At 42.4% G+C, this 27,641-nt stretch overlaps 1 protein-coding gene and 1 long non-coding RNA gene across 5 annotated transcripts in view; one reads left to right on the forward strand and one right to left on the reverse strand.

Annotated features, from left to right (window-relative positions):
• LOC139023449 (uncharacterized) overlaps nt 1–27,641 on the reverse strand; it is a 763,591-nt gene that overhangs the window by 26,046 nt on the left and 709,904 nt on the right. The window lies entirely within an intron of this gene.
• LOC111957132 (phosphatase and actin regulator 1-like) overlaps nt 1–27,641 on the forward strand; it is an 85,555-nt gene that overhangs the window by 13,076 nt on the left and 44,838 nt on the right. For 2 of the 4 annotated variants that reach the window (XM_070436638.1, XM_070436639.1), the window contains exon 1: nt 17,165–17,873. The exons of the other annotated variants lie outside the window; for them this stretch is intronic. In XM_070436638.1, the coding sequence (XP_070292739.1) occupies nt 17,564–17,873 (310 nt within the window). In that variant the 5' untranslated portion in view covers nt 17,165–17,563. Of the gene's footprint in view, nt 1–17,164; nt 17,874–27,641 lie in introns of those variants that run through there. 4 annotated transcript variants of the gene reach the window in all.

The raw sequence follows: 27,641 nt of genomic DNA on the forward strand, positions 1-27,641 counted from the left end.
GTTTAGGCTACTACATGATACTCTAATTTTCCATATACCCATCATGAGGTTACTACAACCTAGCCTATGAATTAAAATTTACAACGTAGGTGCGTGCACAGGTCGAGAGAAAAATGTGAGATGACAGACAGTGACACATTCAATACCGCCTTGCACACTCTTGCCTGCATCTTGCTTTTCTATGGCGTAATCATTGGTCCAACAGTTGCAAATGAGAGTTTCTATTGTAATTTTATCCCAATTTCATTTGCTTCTGTTAAAGAAACGTTTTTCAACAGAATTGGCGGAATGAATACACCCCTGATCACGCATAAACACAGTTCACTTTCATAGCAGCCCCCACATTGTATTCCTTCTCACCTCTATGCATCTCCTCCTCTCACCTTTTCCCTTTGTTTGTGGACTTCAATGAACAACACATCAGCTGTATGTGACCAAGTGAAAAACCTTTCAAAGCCAAACCATGTCATAACCACTACACACAGCCTACATCGTTGTCACCATATTAGCTAAAATAACGTCCTAGTCAACATAGCCAATAGAACTAATGAATTAGTAAACTCGCTACAATCGTGCAGTAACGTTACAGTGTATAGTCAGTAAGCAGTTACACCGGTGGGCCCCGGTGGAAATAAATTAATAAAACCAAAAGCTTACCTTGACTTGGAAGAGTTCCAGTGTTGTGTTGGATAGTCATAGCTAGCTAGCTAACATAGCATCCCTCTGTTTGAGACGGGTGTAACTAAACTAGCGAGCTGCATTTGCTAGCTAAGTAAGTGAAACTGAAAAAAATGACACTCTTTCTCTCTCTTGCTTCTCCTTAATTTTTGAAGAAATGAATTTGTTGAAAACTGTTCAACTATTGTCTTTCTCTCTCTTTGAGTCAACTACTCACCACATTTTATGCACTGTTGTGCTTGCTAGCTGTAGCTTATGCTTTCAGTACTAGATTAATTCTCTGATCCTGTGATTGGTTGGACAACATGTCAGTTCATGCTGCAAGAGCTCTGATAGGTTGGAGGACGTCCTCCGGAAGTTGTCATAATTACTGTGTAAGTCTATGGAAGGGGGTGAGAACCAAGAGCCTCCTAGGTGTTGTATTGAAGTTAATGTACAAAGAGGAGGACGGAAGCTAGCTGTCCTCCAGCTACACCTGACATGGTTCCACCTGTCACTAGAGGGCGGCAGAGACCATCCTAGAGACATGAACGACACATTTACTCATTATGATTTCCCTATTAAAAKAGGTGTGTTTTCTGTTGTCCTTTGCTGAAGCTGGAATTAACTGTGTGCCATGTGCATTTGTCTCCTGAGTGAGTTTTCTAGACTTAGTGTTTGTTGTTCCTCCAGTGATCCTTCCATTAACATTTCTCAGTAAAGTATTATGTTTATCCTTAACCCCTGATTCCTCGTCTGGTCTCTTCTCTGCACCTGAGTCCAACCTCACCATGTCACAACACCATGTTTCTACCCTAAAGAGTGCTGTTGAGGATACTGTAGACCTTCATTGCAAAACTGTGTGTTTTAATCAATTATTTGGTGACGTGACTATATTTAGTGTAGTTTTATCTAAAAAGGATAACTTTATCAATGTTTTACTATTTTTATTTTTATGAAATTCACTAAGGAGGATGGTCCTCCCCTTCATCCTCTAAGCAATCTTCACTGATATGTAGTAGCTCTGTGTATTGCAGCAACCAGTKGAATTAAATACGTAGAAGAGTAAACTCCCTTGGGGAAGTTTGTATGGCACTTAAAGTTATTTGGGTCGTTCCATTATTCATTTTCAAATGAATCCTTTTAGGAAAGACCAATGTGAACTATATTGTTCCTGGCTGTGCAAACCATGCAACTGAGTTTGACTAGTGTCTCCACCGGGGACTGCTGTGCTGTACTCTCATAGACTCTCCATAAGCACTGAAGGGCATTGGTTTAACAGCATCATAAAGATGATTTAAAAGGGAGGGTAGTGTGTTATATCTCCAAGCAGTTTAGAGAAGTGACCAATGATAGGCATTGTTTTTTTTTTTTATTATGAGTCTTTTTTTGCACTATCATTCTTATTTGCATACCAGTTTGTTCAACACTCTTTCACTTGGTCATTCCAAGGACAAGAGGGAAAGTCTATGTGTCCATGTGTTTCGTGTAGAGACCAGTGTGTTCTAAATTATGATGTTGTTGGGATGGGTGGGGGAAAAATTGCTCTGGTCAGTATGATGAGTTTATAATACATTTTATTCAAGGATCCCTGTCAGACTGCACTCAGATGCCCAAAATAGTATGAGCTGGATTCATTCCCAAAAGCATCTCAATAAGATAGTAATTATTTGTACAATTATGGTCACAACGTTCGACATGAGCATTTTTGCTTGGGTGAATATCAATTTTCACCATTAACAAAACCATTGGACTATTGAATTTTAGATTGAGTAATGAATTTTTACGATTATTATTGTTTGTTTTCCCCTCCATCAATAGCTCTAGCTATATATCATCATGTCAGTGTACAGATGTAGGATCTTCATTTGAGCCAGTTTAATACAGCAGGTAAATAATCCTGCTTCAACCGGAAATGTGAATTATTATGTGGATCATAATTATTGGACATTTTTGTGAAAATCAAGTCTGAAATGTAATAGTGGAAATTACAAACTTCAGAAGCTTTTTTAAACCTAAAATACACTACAAGTTTGCATTGCAGGAATGTTCTCCTGCAACAAGGTGATCAAATTAAGATCATACACTAGCTTTTTAGTGCTTGAGTTCCTTTGTGAAATATTAATGCTTTTTAATTCCACATCTCCAGTGAGGTTTCATGGCCAAGGGCAACTGAACATACTGAAGGAGGTGGCCTGATTGGTGTTAAATCATCAAACACACACTGGTCAGAAGAGTTTTCAGTGACTGGGAGGTGGAAAACTACACCTGCAGCCTCTGCCACCTAGCCTCGTCCCAGACCTGTTTCTGCTGTCTTGCCAACTAACTCCTATGGTCACTGCAACCAAAGTAAGACAGCACAGACAGATCTGGGACCAGACTATTTGGCACCCTACAGTTCTTGAGAGACTTGGAGCTGTTCACTCCCACCACAGAAGAAACCGGTCGAGTTCCTGCAAGACCAGAWGTGCAGGCGTTGTATTGCATCACCAATTGTTGCGTGCCACATCATCGACTGTGCAGTCGGGCATCAGATTTCTATATCTTATGATGTGGTTAGCCGATATGTTAAATACCTATCCAGGCGTTGTAAGATCTGGTATGCGTCGGCAATGTAGTCAGGCAGGAACTCAACCTCAGTATTCTCTCATTTATTCAAAAGGGCTTGGTCCAGTTGTAGCACATAATGTATCACTGCTGCTCTCTGGTGGAGTGCAATGCTACTGCAACTGCAGTAGAGTGAAAATGCATGTGCCTCTGGGTTCTTACATGCAGTTACTGGACCGCTATTCACTAAACCCAAGGAAAAGGGTCACAATGGCAATGAATATTTAAAGGGCATTCTGCAATTGAAACATACATTTTTGGACTTCTAAATCAATTATGTATAGACATAGATTCTTTAAGAATATAACTTACAAATGCCGCATTAACTTAGTACAATTGTTTAACCCATAGAGATCGTTAGAGGATGCAAAATAGTATCTGTCCTATTATGGGATCTATAAGAGCATGGGCAGTGCCAGAGAGAGGGAGGCGAACCGATAGCCGAGAAATCTGTCCACGTTAACCAGGTACATAATTATTAACCAGTTGAGGAGTTTTTGTATGAGGGCAATGAGAGAGTGACTAATTTAGTCAAGATAAACTTGAATTGTTATTTTGATACCTGAGGCTTATTTGATCTAATATAAGTTTCATAATGCTTAGGTTGTTACGAGTGTACTGATATGAGTTTGATGCATGTGACATCCCAGGCAACTTTTATATTAAAAGACACTTCATATCGGAGTTGTCCCTGTTGAAATTCTAGACGGTCTATTCATATTCATGAGGCTAGCATATCATCTCACTTTCCATTGAAACAGGTGATTGACATCAACACCATTCATCGAATACATATCGATTTTTCAAATAACGAGATTATCCGGGAATCCAAAGAGAGTAATAGGTGGGAGCCTGACAGCCCACCGTTCCGCTCTGTGGACAATGAATCCCATTGTTAGAGCGGAAGCATAAGTATCTCATCGACGTCATTATATCCATACACTGTATCTCTGCCAGCGCCATTGAGGCCATCTCCMAGTTGAAGTGGTCAATTTTCTTCTTCTACTACTTCTATGAGTTGGTAAACAAATTGAAAGAGTGCATACTGCCACCTGGAGTGTGTTGCTGGAACAGGTATAAAGTCAAGGTTGGCAATTTACTGCAAACCTGCAGCTATCGAATGTTTGCTCAATAGTATAATCATTGGCTGACCCCTCCTGGTGACGGAATTATGGGATCCTTCCTCAACCCATAGGAAGTCCTACCCAGTTGACTACTTAAAAATGGGGAAAGTCCTTGATGGCGTTGCCCATGCTAAAACAGGCTTTTGGGCACTAGAGTCCTCTATCTACTATACAGTTGAAGTCGGAAGTTTACATACACCTTAGCCAAATACATTTAAACTCAGTTTTTAAACTTTTAAACATTTAAACTCTGACATTTAATCTTAGTAAAAATTCCAGGTCTTAGGTCAGTTAGGATCACYACTTTATTTTAAGAATGTCAAATGTCAGAAAAATAGTAGAGAGAATTATTTATTTCAGCTTTAATTTCTTCCATCACATTCCCAGTGGGTCAGAAGTTTACATACACTCAATTAATATTTGGTAGCATTGCCTTTAAATTGTTTAACTTGGGTCAAACGTTTCAGGTAGCTTTCCACAAGATTCCCACAATAAGTTGGGTGAATTTTGGCCCATTCCTCCTGACAGAGCTGGTGTAACTGAGTCAGGTTTGTAGGCCTCCTTGCTCGCACACGCTTTTTCAGTTCTGCCCACAAATGTTCTATAGGTTTGAGGTCAGGGCTTTGTGATGGCCAATCCAACACCTTGACTTTGTTGTCTTTAAGCCATTTTGCCACAACTTTGGAAGTATGCTTGGGGTCATTGTCCATTTGGAAGACACATTTGCGACCAAGCTTTAACTTCATGACTGATGYTGCTTCAATATATCCACATAATTGTTCTCCCTCATGATGCCATCTATTTTGTGAAGTGCACCAGTCCCTCCTGCAGCAAAGCACCCCCACAGCATGCTTCGCGGTTGGGATGGTGTTCTTCGGCTTGCAAACCTCCCCCTTTTTCCTCCAAACATAATGACGGTCATTATGGCCAAACGGTTCTATTTTTGTTTCATCAGACCAGAGGACATTTCTCCAAAAAGTACGATCTTTGTCCCCATGTGCAGTTGCAAACCGTAGTCTGGCTTTTTTATGGCGGTTTTGGAGCAGTGGGTTCTTCCTTGCTGAGTGGCCTTTCAGGTTATGTCGATATAGGACTCGTTTTACTGTGGATATAGATACTTTTGTACTTGTTTCCTCCAGCATCTTCACAACGTCCTTTGCTGTTGTTCTGGGATTGATTTGATCTTTTCGCACCAAAGTACGTTCATCTCTAGGAGACAGAACGTGTCTCCTTCCTGAGCGGTATGATGGTTGCGTGGTCCCATGGTGTTTATACTTGCGTACTATTGGTTGTACAGATGGTGGTACCTTCAGGCGTTTGGAAATTGCTCCAAAGGATGAACCAGACTTGTGGAGGTCTACAATTTTTTTTCTGAGGTCTTGGCTGATTTCTTTTGATTTTCCCATGATGTCAAGCAAAGGCCTTGAAATACATCCACAGGTACACCTCCAATTGACTCAAATTATGTCAATTAGCCTATCAGAAGCTTCTAAAGCCATGATGTCATTTTCTGGAATTTTCCAAGCTGTTTAAAGGCACAGTCAACTTAGTGTATGTAAACTTCTGACCCACTGAAATTTTGATACAGTGAATTATAAGTGAAATAATCTGTCTGTAAACAATTGTTGGAAAAAGGACTTGTGTCATGCACAAAGTAGATGTCCTAACCGACTTGCCAAAACGAGTTTGTTAACAAGAAATTTGTGGAGTGGTTGAAAAACGAGATTTAATGACTCCAACGTAAGTGTATGTAAACTTCAGACTTCAACTGTAAATGGTCTCACCCCAGCAAACCCAAAATATAATCTATTTGTAATCTATTTTAATGTAATTGTAAACAAACACTGTATTGTGGTGGAAATTCTAACCAAGTGAGTGAGATTTGTCATTTCTTCAAACAATCGTCTTTATTTAATAAGAATTGCAATAATGAAGCTGGTCGACCGCAGACKCTTGAGTGTGAGGCCGAGAGTTCACAATACAAAATAAACAGAGGTCCTGTATAGCAGACCTAAAAATGCTTAGTCATGGCTGGTACCACCCCTCCCCGGCAGATCAGGGCATCATGATCTACCTTGTGTTCGTCTTGTGGTTATGTGCACCAGTGTTATTTATCCCCCCTGGCTTAGTTTCTCAAAAGCAAAGATGATTAGAAACAAATAGGGGTTTGTTCTACTCCTCAGGTTATCTCTATCTCCTTGACTATACTCACAGACCAGCTGCAGGGAGCTAGAGGGGAACCAACCCTTTACAGAAGTACAGTATTAGTAGTTATGAGTTGTATATGCTTAACAACTAATACTTGGTAACTATCAATATTCAACAAAGCAGGGAAATACATAATTTTTCCTGTAGAGTACAGCTTCAAAACATGGTTAAAACTATCATTTTGATATCACGTCCTTGCATCCATAGCTCGGTCTATGAATTTGAGAGTGGATACATTTCTCCAGCCCCATCCCTCAGCTGTTTGCCAAATCTGTGGGAGGGTGTCTGCTTTGTTGATGTTTGAACTGCATGTTGCTGCTTTAAACGCCCACACCAGTAGAAATCCACTTTTTCGAGCTGAAAGACCATGGGCAGAGCTTGATGTTGCACAACGATTTAAGTCAAAAAGTCATAGTTTTAGTCAAAGTATGATATATTTGGGCTTGAAGTGATCAATCTGAACTGCCCACTTTGTGCAAATCCGTGTGAATGCGGTGTCTTTTCCTATGATATGACATACACATTATTTTCAGCCTATGTTTTGTTTCAGGCCTGGGTTTTATTTGAATGTTACCACTTAACATTGTTTATTAATCAGAAACAGCTGCAAAGTTATACCTCTTTGTGACTGAGATGAGCCAAACAGCCTTGTGTCCACTTGGCCGCCTCACCCTTGGAGCAAATTAAATAGGGGATGCAAACGTATGTTTTTGGATCTCATCTTTTTTTACCAGAAAATTATCATAATCAATTGGATCATTTGTACATTTTCACTTATTTTTGAGGTAGTCTGGATTTAAAAAAAATATATATATATATACCCTGTGGTCCCGTGTGGCTCAGTTGGTAGAGCATGGCGCTTGCAACGCCAGGGTTGTGGGTTCATTCCCCACGGGGGGACCAGGATGAATATGTATGAACTTTCCAATTTGTAAGTCGCTCTGGATAAGAGCGTCAGCTAAATGACTTAAATGTAAATATATATATATATATATATATATGGCCATTTTATAAATGGTATAATTGCATGATATGATAGAATTTTGCAAACCCACTCGCCACAATATGAATGGTTTTGACCACTAAAGTTTTTCTTCACTACACGCTCCAATGCTTTGATTGGTATAATGTAAGCTTGAAACCACAAGTGTCTATCCAGATAATGAAAAGACAACCGTGAAAGAAAATTCAAGGAACTTATAGTTACATGTAATTTGTGGCGTGAATGATCATTTTTGCCTATCATTTCACTTCCCCTGTGAGAACCATGAGCATGGGCTGACTTGGCTTAGCTGTATCGCAGCCGAAGCCTGCCACCAGCCTACCAAAGGTCGCACCGTGTCCATTACAATGTAGGAAAACGCATATCAGCTATCTTTCAATAGTTATCCATTTTACCAGAGCTTCATCTAATTCTTTCCGACTATTTCTATGGCGGATTCGTGGCCGCAATTTAATAACAATAAATGGCGAAGTCAAAGAAGTCAAAAGCCAGTGGTTTCCATCTGTGGCAAAGTTTCCCTAAATCAATGCTTATGACAAATCCAGCTCCAGAATCGGCCAGAGAGGCAACTGGCTAATCTTTTGAATAAGGTGTAGTAAAACAAAAACAGCAACACAGATAACATAAGCTAGCTAGATAAGGTTAGCAAGATAGCTAGCTAGCTATACTTAACAAAAAAATAAACACAACATGTAAAGTGTTCCATGTTTCATGAGCTGAAATACAAAAAAAAAAAAACACAGAAATGTCTGATACGCACGAAAAGCTTATTTCTCTCAAATTTTGTGCACAAATTTGTTTACATCCCTGTTAGGGAGCTTTTCGCCTTTGACAAGATAATCCATCTACCTGACAAGGGTGGCATATCAAGAAGCTGATTAAACAGCATGATAATTACACAGGTGCACCTTGTGCTGGGGACAATAAAAGACCACTTTAAAATGTGCAGTTTTGTCACACAGCACGATGCCAATTGCACGCTCCCTCAAAACTTGAGACAGCTGTGGCATTGTGCTGGTGTTTCTGCAAACACTATCATGTTTCTGGTAGTCTCATCTTTTCATCGTAGTTTTGTAGGCCAAACGGTTCAGATGCTACAGACGTTTTTGCGAGGAGACCGATTTTCAGGATGTCTCATGGTCTGTCAAACACTGCTGTAGCTCGGCCACCTTCCACCACATATGCCGGAAGGCCGCCATCGGCGGATGTGCTGGATTGAGACGTATCCCATGGAAGATATATCTAGCTTAAACAGACGGATTTGGATGTGGATTTTTTTATTATGTTAATTCGATTTTCACGGGGGCTCGGACATCAACTCTAGGGGGTTAAAATCCAGAAATAAGGAAAGAGTTGAAGGAGCATTGTAATAAGCGGAAAGCCATAGTTGACAGTGTGATCATTTTTATTGGGTACAACAATTTTTTTGTCAGCTACAGTAAATGGTTACCATTGTATAGATATTTACTTTCCACTATTCCCTTGAACCAGCTTATAAACTCTGGAATATAATGGTGTATTGCTGCCACAGAGAGGTCCAGTATGTTAATACTCAGCTCTACCATATTTCTGACACTTAATGTACAGAATAGGCCTGTTGTAAAAATACAAAAGAAGGTTTGATGTCCCTGGGACAGCATACAGTATGACGGTATGTTGTGCCCTAGAAACAATATAAAGGTATGAGATACATTATATTGTATTTTATGATACTCCTGACCCAAATGAGGTGTGTGAAACGAGTAGGACTGATATGAATTGAGTAACCACTAGGTGGCAGCATTGTAAAGCCACAAATACCAAGTCATCTTTATCATCTTTCCACTGTAGCATTTTCACATAATGGACACAAGGTGGAACACTATCCACATTGCCAATGTTCATACTGTATAATTTAAGTGAAAGTTTACACCAGCTGGATTTTATGATAACATGTATTTCAGCCATTTTACTGTATTTTTACTGTATCTGGGCAGTGCAGTTTACTGTATCTGGGTAGTGGCAGTGTGCTCTCCTGGAGCATGAACTTGTGTTTCTGTTGGCTATCATTTATTTCATGTTTCTCTCTTGGGATGGAATTTATGTTACCATAGCTGCAATGTAGTCAAGGTGCTCCCCTACAGTGTCATATTGTTAACATAGCTAGTGATACAGTCTAATACCTCTGGGGTGATGGTGTCTCAGTCCTCCCCTATACAAACTCTGAGTTAGCTGAATCACCACCTCAGAAAATATAGTGTGTGTGTGTGTGTGTGTGTGTGTGTGTGTGTGTGTGTGTGTGTGTGTGTTGTGTGCGTGTGTGTGTGTGAGAGAGAAGAGAGAGAGAAAGAGAGAAAAAGAGAGAGAGAGAAAGAGAGAAAAGAGAGAGAGGAGAAGAGAGAGAAAAAGAGAGAGAGAAAAAAGAGAGAGAGAGAGAACTTACGTGATGTGTGTACACACAGATATATAAGAACGGGGAGCTGAAGCCAGAGACTCAACGGGCCTCATTTATCTTTTCTTTCATAGCGTCTCAGTCAGACTTTACATAAGCGATTACGTTAGATTGAGCTTATTTTTCAGGGTGGAGCCAAGAACTGTGTAACTAAATGGAGGAAAATTAGGTCCCTCCCAGATTATAATTGCATAACAATTCAACACGCAAGAGGAGACTCAAAGGAGAGAGAGAAAAAAGACATCATGCTTTTATCATTTAAATGTGATTTCCTTTCAAATTTTAATGGGGAGGGAATACAGCAGATGTGAATGACCTGTGTGTGTGTGTGTGGTGTGTGTGTGTGTGTGTGTGTGTGTGTGTGTGTGTGTGTGTGTGTGTGTGTGTGTGTGTGTGTGTGTGTGTGTGTGTGTGTGTGTGTGTGTGTGTTGTGTGTGTGTGTGTGTGTGTGGACATGTGGCGGCGAGCGAGAGCGGGAGGGAGCGATAGAAGGGGAGGTAGAGGGCGGGTAGAAAGAGAGAGTGAAGAGTGAAAGAGAGGGAGGGAGGGAGGGAGGGAGGGAGGGAGGGAGGGAGGAGGAGGAGGGAGGGAGGGAGGGAGGGAGGGAGGGAGGGGAGGGAGGGGAGGAAAGGAATTGGGACAAGGAAATGGAACAAGAGCAACGGATGCGAGGTGGCGGGAGAATCGAACATGGTGGTTGTTTGTGTCAGCGCAAGACTCATGCCCTAGCCAACCCCACTCATAACACAGCAGCGGGACTGTACAGTGTGTACAGTGTACTGTCTCGGCCTAGGTATTAGCTCTAACAGATAAATTCATATTCAACGCTGGTCCGACCAATCTGAATCCACGCTTCAAGACTGCTTCGATCACGCGGATTGGAATATGTTCCGCATCGCGTCCAACAACAATATTGACGAATATGCTGATTCGGTGAGCGAGTTCATTAGGAAGTGCATTGACGATGTCGTACCCACAGCAACGATAAAACATTCCCAAACCAGAAACCGTGGATTGACGGCAGCATTCGCGTGAAACTAAAGCGCGAACCACTGCTTTTAACCAGGGCAAGGTGACCGGAAGCATGACCGAATCAAACAGTGTAGCTATTCTCTCCGCAAGGCAATCAAACAGGCTAAGTCTCAGTACAGAGACAAAATCGAGTCGCAATTCAACAGCTCAGACACAAGAGGTATGTGGCAGGGTCTACAGTCAATCATGATTACAAAGAAAACCAGCCCCGTCGCGGACCAGGATGTCTTGCTCCCAGACAGGCTAAACAACTTTTTTGCCGCTTTGAGGACAATACAGTGCCACTGACACGGCCCCCTACCAAAACCTGCGGGCTCTCCTTCACTGCAGCCGAGGTGAGTAAAACATTTAAACGTGTTAACCCTCGCAAGGCTGCAGGCCCAGACGGCATTCCCAGCCGCGTCCTCAGAGCATGCGCAAGACCAGCTGGCTGGTGTGTTTACGGACATTTCAATCAATCCTTATCCCAGTCTGCTGTTCCCACATGCTTCAAGGGGCCACCATTGTTCCTGTTCCCAAGAAAGCTAAGGTAACTGAGCTAAACGACTACCGCCCCGTAGCACTCACTTCCGTCATCATGAAGTGCTTTGAGGACTAGTCAAGGACCATATCACCTCCACCCTACCGGACCACCCTAGACCCACTCCAATTTGCTTCCGACCAATAGGTCCACAGACGACGCAATCGCAACCACACTGCACACTGCCTAACCCATCTGGACAAGAGGAATACCCATGTGAGAATGCTGTTCATCGATTAGCTCAGCATTTAACACCATAGTACCCTCCAAACTCGTCATCAAGCTCGAGACCCTGGTTCTCGACCCGGCCCTGTGCAACTGGGTCCTGGACTTCCTGACGGGCCGCCCCCAGGTGGTGAGGGTAGGTAACAACATCTCCACCCCGCTGATCCTCAACACTGGGCCCCACAAGGGTGCGTTCTGAGCCCTCTCCTGTACTCCCTGTTCACCCACGACTGCGTGGCCATGCACGCCTCCAGCTCAATCATCAAGTTTGCGGATGACACTACAGTGGTAGGCTTGATTACCAACAACGACGAGACGGCCTACAGGGAGAGGTGAGGGCCTCGGAGTGTGGTGTCAGGAAAAATACCTCACACTCAACGTCACAAAAACAAAGGAGATGATTGTGGACTTCAGGAAACAGCAGAGGGAGCACCCCCTATCCCAATGCGCGGTTCAGTAGTGGAGAAGGTGGAAAGTTTTAAGTTCCTCGGTGTACACATCACGGACAAACTGAATTGGTCCACCCACACAGACAGCGTTGTGAAGAAGGCGCAGCAGGCGCCTCTTCAACCTCAGGAGGCTGAAGAAATTCGGCTTGTCACCAAAAGCACTCACAAACTTCTACAGATGCACAATCGAGAGCATCCTGTCGGGCTGTATCACCGCCTGGTACGGCAACTGCTCCGCCCCAACCGTAAGGCTCTCCAGAGGGTAGTGAGGTCTGCAGAACGCATCACCAGGGGCAAACTACCTGCCCTCCAGGACACCTACACCACCCGATGTAACAGGAAGGCCATAAAGATCATCAAGGACAACAACCACCCAAGCCACTGCCTGTTCACCCCGCTATCATCCAGAAGGCGAGGTCAGTACAGGTGCATCAAAGCAGGGACCGAGAGACTGAAAAACAGCTTCTATCTCAAGGCCATCAGACTGTTAAACAGCCACCACTAACATTTAGCGGCCGCTGCCAACATACTGACTCAACTCCAGCCACTTTAAAAATGGGAATTGATGGAATTATGTAAAATGTACCACTAGCCACTTTAACAATGCCACTTTAATACAATGTTTACATACCTACATTACCCATCTCATATGTTATTATACTGTACTCTATATCATCTACTGCATCTTGCCATCTTTATGCAATACATGTACCACTAGCCACTTTAAACTATGCCACTTTATGTTTACATACCCTACAGTACTCATCTCATACGTATATACCGTACTCTATACCATCTACTGCATCTGCCATGCCGTTCTGTACCACCTCTCATTCATATATCTTTATGTACATATTCTTTATCCCTTTACACTTGTGTGTGTGTGTAAGGTAGTAGTTGTGGAATTGTTAGGTTAGATTACTGTTGGTTATTACTGCATTGTCGGAACTAGAAGCACAAGCATTTCGCTACACTCGCATTAACATCTGCTAACCATGTGTATGTGACTAATAAAATTTGATTTGATTTGATTTGATGTACTTCTCTGTCTGGATGAGTGACTATTCCAATCCACTTGGACAAACCGACTGTACAGAACAGTATGTTTTCTAATACAGGGTTTTTTGGAGAGTAGCGTGCTGCGGACAGAAACATAATCGGTCTAGGGAAACTGGAGAGGCTGGTTAGACTCATTTACATTATTACATCAAAGAAAATAACCGATTAATGAGGTGAGACATGGTAGCAGTAGTACTGCATAAAGCACAAACAATATCCAGTACAGTCAGAAACTAAAATACACACACAATGTGCAAAATAAACTAAAAGAGCAATCATAGTGTCATACTCTACTTATGTTGTAAATGCAAAACTCTATCAAACAAGCGAAATAATTTAAATATAATATACTAATCAGAATACTGTACTTGATGAACATAGGTTTGAATGCTGGTGTAGGTTATTTAAGACTGTGGCAGTGTTGGTGTAGTGCCTGCCCTGCTGTAGAGGGAATATGTGACCAAATGCATTTCYACGGTATGGGCCTTGGTATGGGCCTTGTCCACAGCCTTTTACATCTAAAGTATCAAATTAAGTCTAAGCAAAGTCACTTCAAAAATCTCTGCCTAAAAGTTTTTTTTTTCCTTCAAGAAACACTACTTGTAGCTAAAAAATAAACTACCTTGCTCCGAGACAAAAATGAATATAAAACATCCTTGGTTTGTTTTCCCATGAATGAGCACAAGTTATGTGGTTGGGCCCTATCCACAGCTTGTTGTTACATAAGAATGATGTCATGCGTCATGTGGGCCAACAGCTAACACTGGAGCTGCATAGAGACACACTGATAGGGGCATGCAGCTTTAAACACTGTGCTGCCTCAAGGTTCAAGTTGAAAGTTTTTAATGTCACATGCTCAAGTACAGTGAAATGCCGTTCTTGCAAACTCAAAACCCAACAATGCAAGGCCTATATGTCTGTGTACTTCATCTCTCTATTTATGTGAGGGCTGGTGTCTCACTTCAATGATTCCTGTAAGGACTGAGGTTGGCGCTAAACTAAAGGACAGGGCTATTGCACACAGAGCTATGGTAGACAACACGGAGGCTACGGCTGAGGACAGGAATAAGTACAAGTCCCACTATGACCTCCGCAGTCATCAAATGAGCAAAAGGACAATACAGGTGGAATCATAATACACAGGCTCCAACGCATGTGGCCAGGGCTACAGTTGATTACAAAGGAAGACCCAACCTTGATCTGCCCAACGATGCCTCTCTACCAGATGAACTCTATGCATTTTATGCACGTTTGACAACAACATTGTGCCGGGTGTGAGGGCCGTCACCGAGCCAGAGGATTGGGTGATCTCGCTCTCCGAGGCCGACGTGAGAAAGGCCTTTAATCAGGTCAACACCCGCAAGGCCGCGGGGCCCGATGGTATTCCAGGGTGCGTTCTCAGATCATGTGCAGAACAGCCGGCAGGCATATTCAGAGTCATTTTCAACCTCTCCTTGTTCCAGTCTGTGATCCCCACAGGGGCTGGTTATTGCACACATTAACTCCACCATCCCAGACACCCTAGACCCACTCCCATTTGCACACCACCCCAACAGATCCATAGATGACACAATCTCAATTGCTCTCCACACTGCCCTCACCCACCTAGATAAAAGGAATACCTATGCGAGAATGCTGTTCATTGACTACAGTTTAGCATTCAAAACCATTGTCCCCTCCAAGCTCATCACCAAGCTTAGGACTCTGGATCTGAACACCTCCCTCTGCAACTGGATCCTGGAATTCCTGACGGGCCGACCCCAGGTGGTGAAGATAGGCAACATCACCTACGCCACTCTGACCCTCAACACAGGGGCCCCACAGAGGTGTGTGCTTAGTCCCCTCCTGTACTCCCTGTTCACACCTGGAACTCCATAAATACTATCTGACAAGAGTCTGGGAGTGTAGAGAACCTTACTGTCCATCGACCCAAAGGGTGGTGGGAATAGCACATGGTGAAATTCTGTAATCGAAAAACGGCCAAGGGCATTGACTCCACCGCATTGACCTGTGGCAGCAGTTGGAAAATCAGGTGCCTTTGTCCCTCATTTCAGATAGGGGCTTTGATGTCACTGGAATAAGCCACAGTTCATTGAGAGAAACATCAAAGGCACCACACACACAGCAAAAAGATTTACAGCCTGAAACATGATTGAAAATACCATGGAGACCTTTAGGTATCTTCCCTATATTAAAGCTGCAGCCTTATTACTGCCTCATTTAACTTCTGGAGTTTAACTTTGTGAGGATCGAGATTCAGAGTACAAGGGGAAGGGACTGCATGGCTATGGGATGGCTGCGTTGGCCATTACGCACGACAGGCTATACCGAACTCTCCTGTTGCAAGTCTAGATTGATATATCAGAGGACGAGATCTATCTCCTCTTTCAGGATTTGAAAAAACGGCATGACGCACTGGTATAGTGCACTTGGTATGATATGATAGATCCCATGACTGTGCACCCCCTCCCTCCCTCCCTCCCATGACTTGCATCATGATTTACTTTCTTGACTTGTCCCCCTTTCGAGCATTGGGCAGCACTTCAAATGGGGAGGACAGTCTCATAGTAATGGCTGGAACGAAATTAAAGGAAATGGTCTCAAACACATCAAACACCTTGTTTCCCATGTGTTTGATACCATTCCATTCACTCCATTCCATTCATTATTATGAGCCGTCCTCCACTCACCAGCCTCCTCTGGCATATACCATGGCTCTCCACCTCCTTTCCAGGAGCCTAATAATTGCAAAAATATACTTAAGTATCAAACGTAAAACTAAAAGTAGAAATCATTTAAACTTCCTTATATTTAGCAAAGCAGACTGCACCATTTTCTTGTTTTGAAAATGTACAGATAGCCAGTGGCACACTTCAACATCATTTACAAATTATGCATTTGTGTTTGGTGAGTCTGACAGATCAGAGACAGTAGGGATGACCACGTGTTCTCTTGATATTTCTGTGAATTGGACCATTTCCCTGTCCTGCTAAGCATTCAAAATGTATTGAGTACTTTTGGGTGTCAAGGAAAATGTATTGAGTAAAAAGTACATTATTTTCTTTAGGAATGTAGTGAAGTAAAAGTAAATGTTGTCAAAAATATGAATAGTAAAGTACAGATACCCCAAAAAACTACTTAAGTAGTATTTAAGTATTTTTACTTAAGTACTTTACACCACTGAATATATGTTCATTGAAGGACATGTGTGATGTAGCCCAAACCCATGAAGAGACCGTAGCTGGTGCCTAGTTTATTGCTAAAAAGGATGAGCTATAGGCCTATTGAATATTCTTGCCAGGAACATTAGGGCTAATGACTATCTATCTATGTATATTACAAGGATAGTTGGCACAATGGCAGATAGATACATTAATTAAAGTAAGCAGGCTACTAATTAAATTTCTTCTAAAATGACAAGATAATTTTGCTTCGTGCACAAACATTTTAATATCTCTCCTCTCCAGCAGTGTGTGTGTGTGTGTGTTTTGCTATAACGGCACATTTTATCATACTGTCTCTTAGGATGAATATTTAACACTATCATAACAAGATCAGCAGTGAATTGCATCTGAACTGTAATAAAGAGCATTGCATTACCTTTTCAGCGTGAATTGTGTCCAATTGGAGTATAATTGCCTGTCCAATCAAGTATGAGAAAGTTCTCTATCCAAACTATCATGTAGGCCTATAGTTGGAGCCTATAATCATTCATGTCATTATCAAGTCTTGGGATTTGGTTCAAAAGCGTTACTTTCTTTCTGTCTGTAGACTATATTACTGCAGGGGTGCGCACTGGGTAGGTAGCCAATCATATGCTCACTTGCGGATTAGTTTTGCAGACGAGGATGGGTATTGAGGGAGAGACAGGCACAGCAATTCACTCACTCTATTTCACTATCAGTCATTCTTTTGGGACAAGCTGCAAAGTAGCCTATAGCAGCAATGGTCTACATCATAGTATAATAATATCCGTGGTTTTGAATTCTGCCCTTGGCATTGCGGAGGCAGCCCGGTGTGAGTGAGCGAGATCGGAATTCAGGTCCAGGTTTGGAATTTAYAATATTATATCTGACGTCGTTGATAGAAGAGAAGAAGGGGTTTAATAAGGAAGCGCTCAAGATCGAAAGCCTTGCGATTGGTTGAGGTCAGGTAGGAATCGGGGAGCCGTTCGTTTAGGGAGCCGTTCGTTTAAAACCACGTCCCCGTATGCCTTGCGTTTAGACGCAAATTAATTTTCGTCTATCCATGTTCAAATCGGGCAACTACCCCATGGCGGCGGATACTGCGCCCACCACCATGCATGCGAGTTGGTTCAACAACACAGGCTACATGGAAAACAATATGCCCGTGGCGGTGGAGAAACCGAAGAAGGCATTTTACCTGGTCAGAATGATGTCTCTCAACAACAATAAGAAAGGGCAACAAACCAMGCATCAGCAAACCAACCACCAGCATCACCAGAATAACAATATGCCCTTCATGATACACTGTCACATCGGAAAAGAGATCAAACACATTTGCAGCAACTGCAGTCGCGGGAACGAAACCCAGGACGGTGAGTAGTCTAGCTGCATATGGATGCATTATGCCCATATACAGTCATTGATTGTGGCACATAGTCTCGCTTCATCTCTGCTGGCCATCAAACAAACGCTGGTTTCATTGAGCACGCTCAATCGGGAGGGGAGGGCACATGCGTTCTTGTTTGTCCATTCCGCAAATATATATCCTAGAGATATGAGGTGAAAATGTCTTGACGTATTTAATCCTGGTAACATCAATCACAGGCGCGCAACAATTCCAGTTGAGGCTTGACTGCATTGCTCTGTGTAATCGAGGAGGCTATGCTCTGTAGGCTACCTTCTTTACCATATTATTTACACTGCCGTCATTAGTAAATCAAAGTTTATTGGTGGCGTTAACGGATTTGAAACTGTTATCGCAGATGGAGCTACAAACAACCATTTCACTGCAACAGTGCATTAATGCCTTCAATATATATATATATATAAGCCATGACTAGAATACACGAAGAGGGTGAAACGGCTTGTAAACATTAATTAAAGTGAAGTGTTCAATGACTATGTACATTGGGCAGCAGTCTCTAAGGTGCAGGGCAGAGTAGTGAGTAGTAGCCAGCTGGGAACAGTGACTAAGGTTCAGGGCAGGGTACTGTGCTAGTCGTGACTCTAAGGGTCTGATGGCCTGAAGATGGAAGCTGTTTCTCAATCTCTTGGTCCCAGCTTTGATGCACCTGTACTGTCTCAGCCTTCTAGATGGTAGCGGGGTGAACAGGCCGTGGCTCGGGTGGCTGAGGTATTTGATGATTTTCTTGGCCTTCCTGTGACACCGGGTACTGTAGATGACCTGGAGGGCAGGCCGTGTGGCCCTGGTGATGAGGATCAGCATGGCGGAGGTGTTGTTGCCTACCTTCACCACCTGTGGTTGGCCCATCAGGAAGTCCAGGACCCAGTTGCGCAGGGAGGGGTTCAGACCTTGGTCACTGAGCTTAGAGGGCACTATGGTGTTGAAGGCTGCGCTGTAGTCGATGAACAGCATTCTTACATAGGTATTTTTCTTGTCCGGGTGGGATAGGGCAGTGCAATGGCGATTGCGTCGTCCGTGGATCTGTTGGGGCGATATACAAATTGTGGCGGGTTAGGTGGAGGTAACATGGTCCTAAACTAGCCTCTCAARGCACTTTATGATGACAAAAGTGAATGCTACGGGACAATGGTCATTTAGTTCAGTTACCTTCACTTTCTTGGGGACAGGAACAATGTTGTCCCCACTTGCTTCAAGATGTCCACCAGACCGGGATATGGCGAGATTGAATATGCCTGTAAATACTCCAGCCAGCTGGTCTGTGCATGCTCTGAGGATGTGGCTTGGAATGCCGTCTAGGTCGGCAGCCTTGCGAGGGTTAACGTGCTTAAACTACTTACTCACTTAACTCATTCTGTTGCATTAGGGACACATTTCAAAATGCAACAATTTGTAACAACATCCCATAGTGCAAAACYATGTGTAGTGGGTCAAACAAATGCATCATGAAAAACAGGCAGCTACAATGTATTATTTCTGGCAAAGAGCGGTATGAAACGATGTAGCAGCAGCTACAGTAGAATAGCTACATGGCATTGTAGACTTAGAGAAATTATATTTGTGTAGTGTGTTTGACAGGTATTTTTGGAGCAGGTTCCTGGTGTGGTGTAGAATTGGCCAAGAGCCTGCTCCCCCCCAAATGCCTGACTCCACTACCCAAAATCCTCTCCTCCTACTGAGTAGCACCTGAAGTGGTCATTCTCAGTCCCCTGCTGTGCTGTTCCACTCTACCCCACCCCACCCTAACCCTGCATGAAGCCAATATGATTATGATGTAAAAAAACATGAGGGTCCAGTTTCCAGTACCCAGATTAATATTCGTTCAAGGACTAGGCTAAATCTGGCACTCTGGTTCTGGGTAACTGGCCAGAGGAGTATAGTGTTTATCAGGGAATACATGCTGGTAAAGAAATGTGTTTATCAGGGAATACATGCTGGTAAAGAAACACTAGTGATGTAGTAGCCTACAGTCTAAAGCCCTTTTATCTTATTCTGACACAGTCTTTGTAGCTTTCTCTTGAGAGTTTTTGTTGAGTTGGAAGAAGAGTGTAACTTTGACTTTGCTGCAAAGTACTTTTTATTCATTTGGCTGCTGCTCACGCAATATGATGAGTTCTGAAGGATGTCTCGAGGATGTTTGGCACGTTAACGGGCAGCTATGGGAGCTTTCAGCAAACACGGATGAAAAATAAACTGTCACTTTCAATTTGCATCCATGTCTACAAGACTAGGAAGTGTGCGGCTGGCTGTTGTCTCAAATGCAGAGTTGACAATGGTTAGTGAATTCTGTTTTTCTTTTTGAACTTCATTTGAAACATCACCTGGATTCAATTAGCATTGAATTTGATCTATTTCTAGACAGAGCTGTGGCAGGATAGTGGCTATGAGGCGTCAGGCCGTGCATTTGAGTAATGGTCTGTGTTACTGGTTTCACTGCATTCATGTCCGCCTTGGTTCTGAATGAATCTTGCTGGAGCAGTGTTTCCTAAACTCAGTCCTGGTCACCCCGAAAGGGTGAACGTTTTGTTTTTTGCCCTAGCGCTACACAGCTGACTTAAATATTCAACTCATTAGTCTTTGATAATTTGAATCCGCTGTGTAGTGCTAGGGGAAAAAAACAAATTGTGCATCCCTCAAGGTCTCCAGGACCTAGTTTTGGAAACACTGTGCTATACCATATAACCTTAACCCCAGTGGAGCTCCTGCAGTGATGTCATTTGAATTATGAACGCTGTGGTGGTGTGACACTGTAGTGACTGACGCACTGTCTCCTGTCCCCGAGCTAGAGGTCATCTCATACATCTGAAATACAGCCCCATGTAGCAACCAGTTATCACTTTTACAGAAAGTAGCCTAGTGATAACTGAAGTGGCAGATTGCATGGCTCTCATCAGGGCAGTATATAATATAATTATCACTATGGAACTGTTATAGGCCAGACTGTAGGTTGGTTGTTTATGGGCTTAATTACTGCTTCTGTAGCCTGTGTGTGTGATCATTTGGTGGGTGCTTATTTCCTATTTCACACATCTACAAGTGTGTGTTATACGCATGTGTGAATGAGATATGCAAAAAACATTTCCAAACTCCCCGAGACATCCTCCGAGAGTGGGGTCACGGCCAGGGTCAGCCATTTACCAACAGAGTTGTGTATATTGTAGCGTACAGTAGGCTACAACAGTAGACTGGGATCTGTTTAGACAACCTTACCCCCCCTGTTGTGTTGACTTGGATTCAGCATGCTTCTTGAAAGACTGCATTGCTTCATCTTTTTTTAAACCGTCAGATTGAGAGGCAGGGGAGAACATGGCCCACTTCTTTAGTGGTCACATGATCATTGTCTTCTACTTGTTTTTGTTTTTTTATCTGCCGTTTTGATAGACTTTGATTTATTCACAATGAGTTTATTTATGCTGTAGGCAATTTWAAAAAATCACCAACTCTTTCTGCCACGCTCATCTGACTTTGGTATCCCCAATTGGTATCCCCAATTCCCCCGCATCATAATACTTTTTAGCAACTGTTGGTGTCTCAACTTACTGTTACTAGTTGAATACACAAGGTGCAATTTAAAACATTTAGTTTTTTTGGGGCGATCTGAACTTGTAGTAATCATGGTCGAATTACTGACCGGGAGGCCCCCATTGATCATCAGATATCATATTAAAAACGGGTCATTTCTCTCCACCCCATGGCAAAATGAGTCTTGAAAGTGCATGAAATTATACTGAACAAAACTATTAATGCAACAATTTCWAAGATTTGACTGAGTTAGTTCATATAAGGAAGTCCGTCAATTGAAATTAATTCATTGGGCCCTAATCTAGTGGTTAGAGCATTGGGCCAGTAACCAAAAGGTTGCTGGATCAAATCCCTGAGCTGACAAGGTAAAAATCTGTTGTTTTGCCCCTGAGCAAGGCAGTTAACCCACTGTTACCTGGGCGCCGACGACGTGGATGTCGATTATGGCAGCCCCCAGCACCTCTCTGATTCAGAGGGGTWGGGTTAAATGTGGAAGACACATTTCAGTTAAATGCATTCAGTTTACAACTAACTAGGTATCTCCCTTTCTATAGATTTCACATTACTGGGCAGTGGCACARCCATAGGTGGGCCTGGGAGGGCAAAGGCCCAGCCACTGGGGAGCTAAATCCAGGCTTTATTACAGATTGAAAAACTCCTCAGTTTCATCAGCCGTCCGGGTGACTGGTCTCAGACGATCCCGCAGGTGAAGAAGCCGGATGTGGAGATCCAGGGCTGGYGTGGTTACACGTGGTCTACGGTTATGAGGCCGGTTGGACGTACTGCCAAATTATCTAAAACGTTGGAGGCGGCTTATGGTAGAGAAATTAACATTACATTTTCTGGCAACAGCTCTGGTGGACATTCCTGCAGTCAGCATGCCAATTGCACACTCCCTCAACTGAAGACATCTGTGGCATTGTGTTTTGACAAAACTGCACATTTTAGAGGCCTTTTATTATCCCCAGCACAAGGTGCACCTGTGTAATGATCATGCTGTTTAATCCGCTTCTTGATATACCACACCTGTCAGGTGGATGGATTATCTTGGCAAAGGAGAAATTCTCAMTAACAGGGATGTAAACAAATTTGTTCACAATTTGAGAAAAATAAGCTTTTAGTGCATATGGAAAAGATTCTGGGCCCTTAAATTTTTATTTCAGCTCATGAAACGTGGGACCAGCACTTTACATGTTGCATTTATATTTTTGTTCAGTATAGTTATACAATTTCTAAATRTTCTCTCCGCCCCATGGCAGCATGTCAAGTCGTTTGTCTGTGCCTAGTAGTTTTTAACCTACTAATAACCTATTCATTTATGGTGGAGCAAATCTACACTTTCCTTGTGGTGTAGTGCAAATTTAGTTCTGCTGTTGTAAAGATCGCGGGTCCCCCTCAACAATTCTTTTAATCACTGTTTGCACTTCCCTACTTGTCGTTTACCAAAGTAACCCCCTCTCTGGCAGGCCTGGGTTCTATCCTCTGCTTTCCCTCTGCGGAGTGTCTCTCTTTCAAGCCTCTCCTTTTCGCTCTCCACCTGGCTGTCAGCGGCAGCTCAATAATCCCCAACCTGTTCTCTCAAATCGACCCCACCCCCAATCTACTCACACACGCACACACCCATTGAGACCACATGCTGACCACACCGCCCGCGTCACGTGTGCTGAAAAATACATCTACATGTACATCTTATTCAATCATCGCACCCACACTGCTCGCACACATCAACGAGCGTCTGCATTCCATGCGCTAAAATAGGACTTGGTTCTGTTTGACGCACTGCAAKTCCCACGTCTCCCATCTCCTCATTGGTTTTTAGGAGCATATACCCACATGGGTGATTTGAAAGATGAACTGAGGGCCACACTCCAGTCCAGTTGGTGGTGGTAATGCATCTTAAAGTTGGTTGCCAACTGCCATAACATCCAAAGAAGAAACCTGAAGGACTCGGTTTACCCTTTTATCTGTGGATGAATTGTTGGAGTAGAGGCCCTTTTGTATTTCAGGTAAAATAACAACCCAATGTTTCTATCCCAGGACAAATTAGCTAGCAACAGCAAGCTAGCTAGCTAAATTGCCATAAATGTTTAATGCTTTTTTAATGTTCCCAARTTAATATAGTTGGTTCAGAGTTTGTTTTGATATTTCAACCTGCGTGTCCAGAGCGGATCTATGGGTGGACAAAATCAACATGCGCACGCAAGTGGTGTGGTCAGCATACATACATACATAGTCAGTCCCTCTCTACCCTTACCTTTCCTTGGCCTCTCTCTTACATCTCTCAGAGAAAGAGATAATTTATGGTATTTCTTTGCGCATTGACTTTACTGAACTCTGGAGAAAATGAACATTGTCAGATGTACTCACCCAGCAACAATGTGCTTTCCCCTCCATTAGACATTGTGTCTGCAGGAACTCGCTCTTTTTCACTCGGTCCACTCATCCAAGTGCCTATGTATTTGTGTCATGATGTGAACAGTACGAACTTGTTACTAAGTCTGGTTTTAAATGACTGTATTGTCTGGAAACTCACTTGCAGTAGGTCTCTTACAGAGAAGCAGTGCAAGGTTAAAGAGGTGCCTAGTTATTCTTCTTTTGTTGTATAAATGGTTACAATGTATATCGCACTGATGGAGTTAAGGTGGGTGTGGCTATATGTAAAGACTAAATTACTTGTAAGTGTGGCTATTTGAAACTATTTGTAAACAGTTGGAATTTCTTGCTTTGAATCTTGAGGTTTCAAAGGGTCTCTCTACAACTGAGATTGGCTGTTATAGACCCCCCCCCCTCTGCTCTCTGTGATGCAATTTCTTCTCTGATGCACCTTATGTCTAAACCTCTTTACAGTGAAATGATCTTGATTGGTGATATCAACTGGTGTTTGTTAAAGCCGGTGTCTGATGTATTTTAAAATGTATTGTAATTCTATGAATCTTACCCAGTTGATTAACTCGCCCACCTGCCCAAATGTCCAGAGAAATCTACCCTGATTTGATATTGACAAACGTTCCACGTAAATATTCTGCGGTTGGTGTTTTCTGTAATGATTTAAGTGACCATGTGTGCTGTTGCTGTTGAAAATACTAAGGTTCCTAAAACAAACCCATGCTTAATTCGTAAGATAAGAGTTTTAATGAGCAGGCTTTCTTCATGATTTTTAAAAATTGACTGGAGCAAGAATTGTGCTTATTCCTGATGTGGAAACTGCCAGGAAATTCTTTMATGTTTTTTTCCAAATAKTAAACAAACATGCCCCATTCCACAGGTTGTGAGATAAAGGGCGAGATAATCAATGGTTTTCTTCTGAGCTGTTTTGTAGTATGCGTAAATATAAATCTAGCCTGGGCTAAGGCAAGGAAATCATGTTCTGATGCTGATTGGCTTCTTTTTAGGTAGATATGAAACAAGTGTTAATCTCTTCTCAGGAAGGCCAAATCTGACTATGTTATGTCTGTTATCACTGATAGCCTGAATGTTTTGGAAGGCTATTAAGTCTGTCTGGTCAAAGTAATGTTAATGAATTACCGTCATGTGTATTGAAGGACTCTGTTGCTGTATATGACAACTGAAATGCTGAATTTTTTCAATGAGCACTTTTTGTATCATCAGGTAGGCTGTTTGATTCAGTGTACTCTCTGTACAACCCTGTGGATGAACTGGTGAGAGCTGTTCAAACTTCTTGCCATTCTCAGTGCAAAAGGTACATAAAGCTGTGAAATCCTTAGATCAGAGAGAGCCTGCAGGTCCTGATTCTTGACCCCTGATTTTAATTTTTAAGTGGCAGCTGATTTCACAGCTGAACCACTTATATCTGTTCAATCTAACCCTGGAATGTAATGAAATGCCAAGGATCTGGAAATCAGCATTTGTCTTACCACTTTTACAAGTGGGTTATCCAACTCCTTTTAAATAATTATAGGCCAATCTCAAAGCTGTCACCCCTGGCAAAAATACTTGAAACCCTTGTTAGTGAACAGCTAAAATAGTTTTTATATACTACAGTAACTCTATTTGAGCAATGTACCAATCAGGCTTCAGGAAGAAGTTTAGCACAATTACAGCAGCCATGAAGGTTTTAAATGATATCACTAAAGCCCTTGACAAAAAAACAGCACTGTCTCAGTGAGAAAGTAAGGCTTTTTACTAGAGGTCGACCGATTAATCGGAATGGCTGATTTTAAATAGGGCTGATTTTTAAAATTTTCATAACAATTGGAAATCAGTAATTTTGGACGCCTATTTTGCCGATTTTTATTTAAAAAAATATATATTTTTTTTTACACCTTTATTTAACTAGGCAAGTCAGTTAAGAACACATTCTTATTTTCAATGACGGCCTAAGAACGGTGGGTTAACTGCCTTGTTCAGGGGCAGAACGACAGATTTTTACCTTGTCAGCTCAGGGATTCAATCTTGCAACCTTACGGTTAACTAGTCCAACGCTCTAACCACCTGCCTCACGAGGAGCCCGCCTGTTACGCRAATGCAGTAAGAAGYCAMGGTAAGTTGCTAGCTAGCATTAAACTTATCTTATAAAAAACAATCAATCATAAATCACTAGTTATAACTACACATGGTTGATGATATTACTAGTTTATCCAGCGTGTCCTGCGTTGCATATAATCGATGCAGTACGCATTCACGAAAAAGGACTGTCGTTGCTCCAACGTGTACCTAACSATAAACATCAATGGCTTTCTTAAAATCAATACACAGTGTGTAGTGTGTGTTATTATGTTATAATTAAGTCTATGATTTGATAGAGCAGTCTGACCTGAGCGATGGTGGGCACCAGCAGGCTCGTAAGCATTCATTCAAACAGCACTTTTGTGCGTTTTGCCAGCAGCTCTGCTGTTTATGAATTCAAGCCTATCAACTCCCGAGATTAGGCTGGKGTAACCGATATGAAATGGCTAGCTAGTTAGCGGGGTGCGCGCTAATAGCGTTTCAAACGTCACTCGCTCTGAGACTTGGAGTAGTTGTTCCCCTTGCTCTGCATGGGTAATGCTGCTTCGAGGGTGGCTGTTGTCGATGTGTTCCTGGTTCAAGCCCAGGTAGCGGCGAGGAGAGGGATGGAAGCTATACCTTTCACTGGCAATACTAAAGTGCCTATAAGAACATCCAATAGTCAAAGGTATATGAAATACAAATCGTATAGAGAGAAATAGTCCTATAATTCCATTAATAACTACAAYTTAAAACCTCTTACCTGGGAATATTGAAGACTCATGTTAAAAGGAACCACCAGCTTTCATATGTTCTCATGTTCTGAGCAAGGAACTTAAATGTWAGCTTTCTTACATGGCACATATTGACATATTGCACTTTTACTTTCTTCTCCAACACTTTTGTTTTTGCATTATTTAAACCAAATTGAACATGTTTCATTATTTATTTGAGGCTAAATTGATTTTATTGATGTATATTAAAATAAGTGTTCATTCAGTATTGTTGTAATTGTCATTATTACAAATAAATAAATAAATAAAAAAATCGGCCGATTTTAATCGGTATCGGCTTTTTTGGTCCCCCAATAATCTGTATCGGCGTTAAAATCATAATCGGTCGACCTCTACTTTTTACACACACACAAGGTGGCACTGATAGAGATGGCAGCTTCGCTTCTAGTCCTCAGGAATTTTGCAGTATTTTTAAAATGTATTTCTTACATTGTTTGCCCAGAAAACCTTAAGTGTATTTACATGCAGCCGGGAAGTAATATTGGATATCAGAGTCGTCAACTTACCAGCACTACGCCCAGGAATACAACTTTCCCAAAGCGGATCCTTTGCACCTCCCAGGGCATTTGAACTGATTCCAGAGGCCGACCCGAAACAACGCTGCCGGAGAGGGTGCCGGGGCGGTCTTCTAGTGAGGCTTCGGCTGCGCGCACACCACCCACCGCTTCCGAGTATATTACTCGCTAATGTCCAGTCCCAAGTTAACAAAGTCGCCGAAATCGGAGCAAGAGTTGCTTTCCAAAGAGATATCCGGGATTGTAACATGCTCTGTTCCACGGAAACATGGCTAGCTGCGGACATGCTGTTGGAGTCCGTACAGCCAACAGGATTTTCAGGGCATCGCGCCGACAGGAATAAACATCTCTCCAGTTAAACGAAGGGCGGGGGTGTATGTTTCATGATTAACGACTCATGGTGTAATTGTAACATACAATAACTCAAGTCCTTTTGTTCAC

This window comes from Salvelinus sp. IW2-2015, linkage group LG32 (assembly GCF_002910315.2).
Source record: "Salvelinus sp. IW2-2015 linkage group LG32, ASM291031v2, whole genome shotgun sequence".
Taxonomy (NCBI): domain Eukaryota; kingdom Metazoa; phylum Chordata; class Actinopteri; order Salmoniformes; family Salmonidae; genus Salvelinus; species Salvelinus sp. IW2-2015.